Below are 12212 nucleotides of genomic sequence, written 5' to 3'. Positions count from 1 at the left end.
TGAGGCTGTAGTCATGTTAAAAAACCCTATGGGATATTGCATGGGTAAAACACAGTTTGCACTTCCCTTCCCCGCCTTCCCCTTTTTTCTCGGCCCGAGTGAGACGAATCAAGACAGCAGCTAAAGTAATTAAGCGCACAGGTTTTGAAAATTTTGTGAGGATTTGTGAATGGCGCCAAAGTTATTGGCGAAACAAAATAACGCTTTGTCTATGGAAATTAGGTCCCAACTATAGCTACCTACTGGCGACCGCTAGCAGGTAATATATTTATTTAAGTTGTAACTATAACTTTAGAATTTGTAATGCTTGTAGAGTTTAAGATGGGTTTGTTCAGAAAGCATAAATAACGTTTTCCTAACCATAACTTATCAGTAACTTTTTTTTTTTTTTTTGCGTTTACTTACAGTCTGTTGTCGAGTGGAGTGTCATTATATGGAGTGCCATACAGTACAGTGGAGGAGTGTGTTGTATACTGGATTGTCAGAGTGTAGTATCATAAAGTGGAGTGCTGCAGAGTGGAGTATTGTGTGGTACAAGGGAGGGGTGTAGTTTTCCATTCAGTGGAGTACAGTATTGTAGACCAGAAAAGAGTGGATTAGCATATAGTGGAGTTGGATAGATTGGAGTGGCATACAGTGTAGTACAGCTGTGTGGTTAGAATAGAGTGATCTGTTGTAGACTGTTGGAAATGGTCGTACTGTTGAGTGCAGTCAACTGGCATAGAGTGGAGTAAAGAGTTTAGAGTGGAGTGGCGTACAGTCACGTAAAGTGTAGTAGACTGTAGTCGCATAGAGTGTTGTTGATTTAAGTGGCATTTAGTGGAACAGGGCAGAGTGGAGTAGCGTAGTGTGTGTTGACGTACAGTGGAGTGACGTACAATGGAATGTTGAATAATAGGATGGAGTGACATACAGTTGAGTGGCGTACACTGAAACAATTTACAGTGGAGTATTGTACACTCTAATACCGTGGAGTGGCATAAGTGAGGTAAGTGTAGTGTTGTACAGTGAAATAGTGTAGAGTAGAGTGATGTACAGTGGAGTGGTGAAGAGTGTTTTGTTGTAGAGTGGACTACTCTAGAATAGAGTGTTGTAGAGTGGAATGAGGTACAGTGTAGTGGGGTAAGCAGTAGTGGCGTACGGTGTAATAGCATACTGTGAAGTGGGGAAGAATGCAGTGTTGTGGAGTGGCGTAAAGTTGTATAGCATAGAGTGGTGTGGGATAGAGTTGAGTAGTATACACTGGAGTAGTGTGAAGTGCAATAACATTGAGTTGACTGTCATACACTGAATTGACATGGAGTGGCATATAGTAAAGTAGCATAGAGTGGAATAGTGTAGTGGCATAGAGTGTAGTGGCGTACAGTTTAATAGCATATAGCGGATTCTTGTATAGTGGAGCAGCATATAGTTGAGTGTTGTACAGTGTAATGGCATACACTTCAATATTATACAGTGCAGTGGTGTACAGTTGTGACAAAGAGTAGAATAACATAGAGTGGAGCTGCATACAGTGGAATAGTCTGCAGTGGAGTAACGTACAGTGGAAGGGCATACAGGTCCCTACCTTTTGACTTCTGTGGACCCCCACTTTATGATTACTGGAATCCGGGGACCCCTACTGAATCATTATTGGAGTCCGGGGACCCCCTACTAAGTCATTACTGAAAACTGGGGACCTAATCTGTTAGTATTCTTTAAATTTCTAAGCAGTCGTGGACCCCCCTGAGGAGGCCTCGCGGACCCCGAGGAGTTCCCAGACCACAGGTTGGGTACCTCTGGTGTATTACATTGTTTTTACAGTATTGAAACATTTGTTTCTTTTTTAAAAAATTTGGGTACTACAGTACTTCCAAGGCAGTACAGTGATTTTTTTTTAAATATATAAAAACAAGATACAATTTTTCCAACTTATCAGCACTTTAATTAAGTGGTAGTAGGTAGGGAAATTTTTCAAACCCTAATACTTACCTTGGTTTAGTGCCCTGACACACAACACAGCCGTTATGTGATAAAATAACATAGCTGCCTTTAACTTTTGTAAAGGCAGTTATTAGCCAATCACATGGTTTGTGATCACCATATACTGCAACACTTCCACAAAACTTTGCAAAACTACGGTATCACAAAGTTAAAATGCCATATAACTTAAGTTACTTAACCTACATACCTCTAACTCCAGAAAGTATCATTTAGACACCAAAAACCTACAATCCTTCCAAATTCCATGGAAATCTGCCTGAACGTTTGGCCACTACGTGTGAGTACAAAGTTTATTGAAAATGCATTGGGGACTAAAATTGCTTTGAGACCCTCTTTTTAGGTCTTGGCTCTAGACGGCGCGCATGCACTGTCTCAAGAGAGACATGCTATGTCTACTTCTGTGGGCTTCAGCCCGCCCAGAGGCTTCCCATTGGCAGGCACCATCATCGCTCCGTTTGTGGGTCTCCTCATTTGTTGAAGATATGCATACATCATGCCTCTTCCGGTGTTTAGTCCTCCCCGGGAGCACCGCCTAACTTCTTTTAACCACTCCGCAGCTGACATTTGTAGGGTAGTTTCAGGACTATTTTTTTTATTTCTTTAAGAGCGCGGTCAAATGGATCTCGCTGTGAAGAAATCTCCAGTCTGCAGGTTCACATCTCTGCAATTACATCTATGGGCTATATGGCACACATTGCTTCTCGCTGTCCAACGTTCTGACCCTCATGGACCTACAAGAAACTATCAGTGCTACCAAGCTGTACTGTGCCTGCTGATTTGGTCCGGTGTTGAGCGCAGCTTTCATCGGCCACTGTTCCCCTGGCTAGGGCATGCAATGACTGTGCTGATCTCGTCCCATACAGCGCTGGTTTGGCTGCGCCGCGCACCTCTGGTTGGTTGCTTCGATCCTACACTATCATGGGTGTTTGGGACATTCTGACTGACTCTGATTTAAAGATCATATCGCCATCTTGACCAGAAACGCTCCATTTCCTCAATGGCTAAAGATTATACGATTGACAATGCCAATATATCATAGATTGTTGAGACTATGACATTTCCAATGCTTGGTTTCTTTGTACCCCCTTGACCAGTTACCCCTAAACTTGACATCATCCACTAATGTAGAAGGGGCAATAGGTCTTCTCAATTTTGTGGAGATTTGTCAAACGTGTGCAAAGTTATTAATGGGCTAAAATCAGAGGAATTCCTTTCTAAGGTAACCTTAGCTGTAACTACAGAGTGGCTACTACCACTCTAATATATATGTGTGTGTGCTCACGCATGTATATAAATATGTACATGCACATTCTGGCAATAATATATTTTTGCAAGCCTTACAAATATTCACAAGTGAAGTAATCTATTTATGATTGAGTGTACAATTGTGTTGGAGTCGCTTAAGACTCTGAAGTGGGGAAGTCATGGTGGGAAAGTATCCACGTAGGGGGGTGCTATGTAGTTCTACAAGTGGAAGGGGGAGTTCCCTTACGGACTAGGTGGTCGCACACATAATAGTGTCTTGCTTCATAATTTGACCACCTAGCCCCACCCAAGTAAGATGATACTACTTGGGCGGACTCAACCTCTTGGTTAAAAGAACCAGAGGGAGTGCTGAAATTAGACTTACTGGATAATTACAGAAATCCAGATGGGGTGAGAGATAAAATTACCAAGCAAGTCACCAATTACTACTGCTAGTTTTAATGGGGGTGTATGCTGATAAGTTTAGGAACATAGGGGAACAGGTGGTCCCCTGTGAGTTTCCTTTTTTCTGCATTTATATTTAATTCATTAGCACCAAGAAGATTTGGTTACGTAACACTTTGTATGAAATAACATATATATATGAGTACCAGCTAAATGTGAATTAGTTGGAACACAGAAAGTTGTTTGTTTCCTAATGTGGGAACTCGTTTTTACAGCACCTGCTTCGAAGGTAAATGGAAGTGTTTTAGTCATATGCAGGGCTACTGGAATTATGTGACAGGAAAAGACCAAATTAGGAGGCAGGGTTGACCAATTTATGTGGCAAGAAAAGTCCAGTTAACAATTTACAACGCCAATAGCTCCAATTCAAGTAAATGCGATACCTGTTGCATTGTAAATGCTTTTTTTGTACCATTGCCAAAAGACATTAGCAAGACAAAGTGAGACCTATTGGCTTTGCCAGTGTTTGTTGAATCCATGCCTTCAATCTATGAGGTTGTAACCCTTCCGGATTACTGCAGCAGGAATTTGGAAAAATCACAAGAATTCCACAATTTAGCATCACAAAACATGAGTTTCTGATAGAGATGTACTTAGCATTATCGATTATTGTTCTTGGAATGAGATATGTTAAACGTCAAAGATGAAGAAGATGCCTGTGGCAAAGACAATTTCTAGCATATCATTTGTTCTCGAAAGGTCGGTGACGTGGCTGATAACTTTTCACATTAGGAGAATGTTTATTACTTTGCAAACCGTAGGTGAATAGAAAACTAAACAAATCCCCTTCTTTCTTGCTCCATAGAGGCCCGTGAAATTGTTTTGAAGGCTCAGATATTAGCTGGAGGAAGAGGAAAAGGCGAATTCACCAGCGGTCTGAAAGGAGGAGTGCATCTTACTAAGAAGTAAGTATTTCAAATACACTTCGAGCGGTAGTTATCGAGGGTAGCCATTATACCTATTTAAATGTAAATGTAGAACTTCAACAAATCAAATAAAAGTATAGTATTAACAAGGCTGTACATTAATGATTGTTTTTTAATTAAGAGAATTAGCTGAGGAGAGAAGGCAGTGTGGTGTTGATGGGTGGCATTTATGAGTTCTTAGAAATATAACATAAACGTCTCTGCAATCTCTTGTGGGGTCGGTCTTTAATGGTGGTGTTGTCAGCAGATTTATGCAGTCAAAAGTTAAGTTTTTTGTCAATAGATTTAAGTATTTTGGAGACCACAAGTAAAACAGTGCCTAACAACCCTGACATAGTGTGACTGATATATCTTACACATTTATTTGAAGAGAATGGTACTCCTGACAGTGGAAGGTCTGTGACCCCAAATCCTATCGTTCACCTCTAACATGTAGTATAATAGCATCAACAACATACCTACTGTTCACAATCTGTAGTCCTCTAGTTATCTCATGTTTCCTTCAGTGGCAAAAAGAACCGGTGCATCAAACTTGTAGGTCTTTTCCCTCTTCAACTAATGGAGGCACATGTTTGCTGTTCTTGTAGAGTCACATATTTCCTTCATGGAGACTGTCAACGAACGTGCTGGATGGGAGAAGTTTAACAATAAAGAGAGGAGTTATAGAGAGTTAACCAAGAAGGGTGGGAAAAAAGGAAGAACAAAGAAATGAGGAAAAGGCACTAGGCCCACAGCCTCATTTGCAGAGGTAAAGGCCAAATTAAATGGTTTAGAGGATGTAGGGCGGTGAAAAGGGAGAGCATGCTCGGTAAGGAGGTCTATTTTATGTCAAAGTTTAAGGCCCACAAGATGGGAAACTTCACTCATGTAGAAGTATGCCCTTAGTGGCCTCATCAGCAGATTAGGAGAAAGAGAATTCTTACACAGGGGTAGGATGATGCCTTGAGGGTTTGATGATGGTGAGGAAGTGCTGAGGATAATTAGCTGGTTGGAGTGTAAAGAAAAAGATTGCTGGAAAAGTAGTGAGGTGAAGAGGTTATGGCGATATTTATATAGAGGGGTGAGGAGCTTAAAGAGTACTCCGTTCAACTGAAAAGTGTGCATGTTTCACAGTAAATTTCTTTATCTACCAGAGGTTGTCCAGCTTTGTAAAGTGACGAGTTGAATCAGGGTCTTGCCAGAGTGGAAAGAAAAGTGCAAACAGATTCTCTGGATGCTGCGTCATGGGAACAGGATGGTTTATGCAGCGGAGGTGATAAAGATAGTTAATCTCATGTGGATACTGACATAGTCTCTAAGGATTAGGTTCTAAGCTGAAGAAGTGAGAATAATGTTGTATGAAGAAGGTTTAGGAGTCTTAGAAGCATATGTAATGCTGTGTTTTTGGTAGATGAAAGGTTGTACATCATTGCAGATTTACTATAGCTAAGAAACAAGAAGCAGAAATCCAATTTGTGACCTACTAAAGAAGGGCTTGCCATTACTTGCAGTGCAGTGGTGAGTGAAGATGGTAATGAGACAGGTTTGGGTAAAATACAGAAACCTGAACTCGCAGATCAGTTAATCTTGCCAGTTAAGGTCATAGAGCTTGAAGATGAAGAGTAAACAAGAACTGTGTCATGGGGCATCAGGATATGGAGAAGATGCAGTTTGCAAAGGAATAGGTCAGTCATGTTCAGACAGAGAGGTGGAGAAAAGGATGTAGGGGTCCAATGTGGCAAAGACAATGGGAGATCTTGTAAGATGTTGATGGAAAAGTGCTCATGGTGAGCAGTGCTGCACCAGTGAATTCAGAAACCTAGATGAGAAGAGTTCCTGCTCTGTTGCTAACAGAATCCTGTTGGAGAGTGTAAAACTGGCCACTGTTACAAGGATTGTATTGTAAGAAATAAATGACAGCCACTCTCTTAGAATGATAAGAGAAGTGTTTCAATAATAGATGAGGATAAGGGTTCTCTGTTGGCCTATTTAGTATATTTTTGTTCCAGTGGGGGGTAACTATTGCAGTTTTGTATCAGTATGAACATGGTGGGTAATGACAGATTTACAACCATATTGATGTTATGCGTAGTGAAAACATTAGATGTGGCCTATCAGAAGCTCATACTTATGGTTGACAAGAGTCTGCTTCTGGATTGCCAGCCAAAGTTCAAGGGAGCAGGCGATTGTGTAGTAGACAAGGGGTCAAAGGGACATCACGTGGGCAGGTGTGTTAAGAGATTAACATTAAGTTATTGTGAAGCAGTCACGGAGATTTTATATGCCAACGAGGTTTCAAGTTGTTTACCGTGAAAGTTTACTGGTGGCTAAGTGAATGAGGTGGAACTAACAGAGTATAGGATTTTTGATAATAGCTCATTGTGGTTAAGGAGGAAAGACATGAGGTTTTGGAGGTATGGAAAGTTGTCTTAGTTGAGGGTGGTCGATTTTGTAGTAAGTGAGTTGGGGCCAGATGTAGCAAAGGTTTTTACCCATTCTGTCTCTATGGGAAAAAGTGTTCGTACATATGGCCCCTAATGTGTTATTTACTTATCTTTATTTTTGTGTTCTTATAAAGCACTAACAAGAAGGTATTGGCGCGCTATAACTTTGAGCAGGCCATTACAAAAATGATAAACTGATAACAATGTATGTAGTCTGTCAGTGCCACATTGTGGATGTGTGAATAAATTATTGGGTGTAGTGTGCATGTTCTGGAGGATAGGAAGTGTACTGTTTACTTGTTTGTGTTCAAGGAATTAAAGGCTTTCAAGAAGGGGACTGTGGGTGAGACGTAGACATTGTAGTTAATCTGTTCTAAATACAATCTGTTGTAGATAGAGTGTAAGAAAATAATTTATTTTTGTCATAGCCCCTCAATTTTAACATGTGCTGATTTGCGGGCTTTAGAACTCTGTGCCCCTTACTACTGATATACAGTGGTAAAGGGCCTCAGTTTCCCCTCTAAAGCATATGTTGTATATTGTACTCCCTATACTTCACTTTTCTATAGGTCCATTGTAAATAGTACTTTTAAGTGCACCTATGGCATGGAAATGTAACTGTCATATTAAGGCTGCAGTGTGTATTGACACCGTCCACGTATATGACAAAAATATATTTGCACCAGGAAAATCACTGCACTGGCTACAGTTTAAATGCACCATAGTGATTCTTGCCAGGGAACAAATGTTTTTGGCATTCAGGAAAAGCTGATTTTTATATTTTTTTAAGTGACCACTAGAGTGTGTTTTGTAAGCTCAGGGGGCTGTTTGCTTATATATGGAAACAGGGCACAATACATATTGAGGTTAGTGTGCCCTCGTAGTGAATCCACAATATATTTCACTATGTAGTCTAGGCTTGACGTTTCCCCAACAGACCTTGTAGGATTACATCCTGATTAGATTTTTGAATCTGGGAATTATAATAGTTATGGTAATAATGATGAAATCCGTTTTCTGATAAAGTAAGCAGAGAAGATTCTGAGTAAAAAATTACTTTTGGCTGCTAAATACATAACTGGTTTAAAACCAGTTCTGCCTGTCATCACACCTCCAGAGCTGGAACACACATCATAGACTGGAAGAGTTAACAGCCCTTGCTCAGAACAGTAGCCTGCCCCTGGGAAATGTCAGTAGATGTTAATTGGTGACCACTTAGTGGGAATTCACTGTCTGGTTGTGGACAGGAGTATTTGACAAAACAAAGGGCAGCCTTAGCACTATCTCTTTTGAATTGGAGTTGCCAGGGACAGCTTCTCCTATTCATTCCCATGCCCCTTCCCAATAGATAGTCTTCAGTCGCAGTAGGAGGGAAAAACCAGTTCTGCTGCCTATCACATGTCCAGAGCTGGAATACATATCCCTGGCTTGGTGATAAAATAACTTTTGACTCAGATGACAGTGGCTCGCCTCTGAGCCCAGGAAAGGTCACTGGCTGTTAACTGCTAACCTGTTACAAGGATTACCTGTCTGGGAGCAGGCAAATGGCAGCTTTAGCACAACCACTTTTGACTTGAAGATGGCAAGCAGGGCTTCTCCTATTGATGCCCTGGATTCCCCTACATAGTGGGGGTTCAGTCACAGTAGAAGGGAAACTCATGCTTTGACCCTTTTAGTTGAAGTCAGGTCTGCCTGGTGGCAGCTGGGTCTTACCATCTTGAAACAAGGGTTCAAAGCTGGATGGAGGAGGCTGCCATCACAACAGTGGCCTCCCTCCAGCCGTATTACCATGTTTCCACCGGGCTGACTGGCGGAGACATCGCATTACAACTTTTCCACCAGTATGACTGGTGGAAACAGTGCGACAGCATTATCGAGGCCAAGGCCATGGCACAACAGCACCCTCGGAATGTGCACTGTTTGTAGTGCAGACAGGACTCGTTTCTAGGGTGCTGGAAGGGCGGCCCCTGTACTGCCCATGCTATGGGCAATGCTGTGGCCCCCAGCACTGGCTTTCAACCAGCTTTTTCACAGCGGGAATCCTGCCTGGAAAAGGCTGGCGGAAAGTGGACACGTGATCAGCACAGCGGCGTGGTTGACCATACTCCGACTGCCACCATCCTGTAGGGATCTGTGATCCTGGCGGCAGTCCCCTGGCAGTCCGATTGTCGGGTCGTAATCTGGCGGTTGGATGTCAGGAGTGCAGCAGTCTGACTGCAACCGCAAGTCTGGTGGCCTTAAGACAGCAAGACTTGTAATGCGGCCCTTAGTCTGAAAGTAAAGACTTCGACTGGGACAATCTTTTTGGTGTATCTGATGTCCTCTCAATTGTGGTTGGCCTGAATCTGTGCTTGGGTCACCGTCCACTATGAATTGTTGTTTTTCCATAGTGCTTAATTTTTGTTGTTGCTTGTTTGCATTAAAAGTTCTATTGCTCGTTCCCTTTGAGCTTTATTGATGAATGTGGTGTATTTTTAAGGTCATTCATTTATTTTCTATTTGTCCAGTTTGGCCTGGGAGTTGTCTTCTGTTGTGTTCTTCACTTGAAAATATTTGGTACTTCTTGTACTTCATATGCACTCATCTGGGGATTGTCTGCTGCTTGTACCTTAACTATTTAGGGTTAAGCATAGATTCTTTCAGAACTTTTTTGACCTAATCAGAGTGAGTTTAGTGAACTCCCTCCCAAACGCTGACATAGGTGATCTGTATTTTCTAACAGAATTTTTTTTATGATTGAGCATGTTTCGAGAGAGGGATGAAGATGGACATTTTGCTGGTTGGGAATGTCTGAGATTTTGTTTACATTGAGTGATTTGCCTTGTGGATGAATTGGTAGTGAGTGTTTGAGATATCATTCTTAGAGATGAGATGTATTAGACAGACCTCACTTTGTTCCTGGATGCTAAGACGTAGAAACAACTGTTTGCTTAATCAGCCTATAGGGACAGAAGGTGACGGGGAGAATGGAGCAGGGGGATGTCTTTATTGAATGGAGTGCAAAAAACTGTGATATTTACACGTGGTGCTCTGCAGTTTGTGGTCATGAAAGAATTGCGAATGAGGAGACCAACACTTCTCCATTAATGGGGCATGTATGGGCAGCATACATTTCTTGTGTGAATTAATGCAAGTGTGAATCGGTTATGAGGGTGTATCCTTGTTTTCTTCATGCTGTGAGATGATGTGGGGGTTGTGAGTCAAAGTATGCTGTGGTGTAGGTGTGTACTGTTGTTCAGCATACAGAAGGAGATAGTTTGGATTGAAAGTGCATATTTCACATGAGTCAATTCCTTTACGAAGTTCCTCAGCTCGTGACGATGATATGAGATTCCATAACGTCACAGAGATGTGAAGAATTTTAACTTTAAATAAAACACCACTATCTTTTCAGTTGTCAGTAATTTTTAAATGCTTCAGTCAAACCCAAAATCCAGAATATTGATCATGCTGATCACCTGTCTCCTGAAATATGTTATGGGTATGACTCTAGAAGACAGGACAAAATATGCAAAAATCCACATCACATGCATTCTTTCTCAGAGTGTGCTCCTCTGGGTTTTCTTGTATTCCTTTGTGATGTTAGCAATGGCACCCAGGAAATGATGTGCTCCCATGCACCTATGCTTGCTAGTGACAAAAGCACACCAACCATCTGCAACGTTCTCTATGCAGTTAGTTCATCAGCCCTATTGAGATGATACAGTCATCGTCTTTGTATCAGTTCACCAACCTACTGCCATAGGACATAATAAAAATACATATTGAAAGAGCCAATGCTATTTTAGAACAATTGATCTCTGCAGACAGATATACAGCATAGTCTTCAAATATTTTCTGCTGCCATGATCATATTTTGAGATCATCCTTGGGGTTAGTTAGCTCTTTGACTCTTCTGGTACAACAGAAATACAAGATGTAACTTATAGAGGCTCTTTTATCTTTGGCACTCGCTATATGAAGAATTAGGTAGGAAGTAAGGTGAAAATGAAAGGACTGCCTTAAAGTGCACCTTGAGCAGCTTTGATAAGGAGCATTGATTACCTTTTTGTTCAAACTTTATTCTAGTAGAATCAGAAGTAACATCCGCTCCCACAGCCATGCCAGCAGAAATAGTTCTACATGTACAAGAACTTTGTCAGAAGTAGTGGAAATTGCCAGCCATTGCTGCTCTGAGGAAGACTTCCTCTATAAACAAGCAATGCCGCCATCACAGTTCCAATATTTTAAGCACATTGTTGGGAGGAATAATCACTCTCCATCTTCTAGCAAGGCAGAGATTAACTAGACTAATGGGTGTTGAATAACATACAGAACAGTCACAATCAGACTTTGTTTCTTCACTTAGTCCTTCTAGACTGGGGAGTTCAGGAAATTCAAAGAACAGTTGGAAAAAAATGTAAACCGCCATGAACAATGACATCTCCTTCTTATTCTTCTTAGTCAAGATAAAACGCCAAAACAAGAATGCATTTTTTACTATTATTGGATCTTACAACTGTTATAAATGGATCAAAATAGAAAAGTTCAGTATGCTGATTTTACCCCAAGCAAGATATGAGAGCTGAATGGCTATATGTCTGCAGGATTCTGATTTTTTTCATTCCATTTTGTAGGAAGCACAATCATTTTTTTATTTTTTATTTCAAGACTGGCCTAACATTGCACTATGCACCACGAAAAGTGCTTGCATTTTTACCGTCTAATCACCATGTTCTTTTATACAGAAACGTCTCTAGATACCAGTGGCTGCAGTTGATGCAGAGTACTATTATCCATTTGGATATTATCCTCAGAAAAAGGGACCCTTTGTTGAGACTGCATCACTCATTGTTCTGGTCATTAATAGTGTCTGTTTGAAATTATTAACCTTAACATTCAGAGGTTTTCAAAGGCAAAGCTTCTGCTTCCATTACACAGTATGTGAGTGGTTACTCCTCTGATTCCACTGATGAGTTGGTACTAATGATCTTTTATTCAAGGTATATCTAGTAGTGCAGCCATTGGCAGTCTTGGGCTCCCCTCCTTCAAGTAAGGGTCAGGCTTTATGCGATTTTCGGTTACGTGAGGAAAGCAGTATTAGGTTTTTTCCTCTGTGTGTTGGTTTTTAGTTACTATTAATGAGCCTAGATGGACTTTGGTCTGAATGTGCATGTAATTTTGTTTTTTT

At 41.1% G+C, this 12212-nt stretch overlaps 1 protein-coding gene across 1 annotated transcript in view; it reads left to right on the top strand.

Moving 5' to 3' along the window:
- The window catches only part of SUCLG2 (succinate-CoA ligase GDP-forming subunit beta), a 449139-nt gene that overhangs the window by 185781 nt on the left and 251146 nt on the right, over positions 1 to 12212 (top strand). The window contains exon 3 of the mRNA XM_069206576.1: positions 4499 to 4598. Within this exon, the coding sequence (XP_069062677.1) occupies positions 4499 to 4598 (100 nt within the window). The remainder of the gene's footprint in view (positions 1 to 4498; positions 4599 to 12212) is intronic.

The sequence above is a fragment of the Pleurodeles waltl genome, chromosome 9 (assembly GCF_031143425.1).
Source record: "Pleurodeles waltl isolate 20211129_DDA chromosome 9, aPleWal1.hap1.20221129, whole genome shotgun sequence".
Lineage (NCBI taxonomy): Eukaryota > Metazoa > Chordata > Amphibia > Caudata > Salamandridae > Pleurodeles > Pleurodeles waltl.
This window is presented reverse-complemented; position numbering and strand designations above follow the sequence as displayed.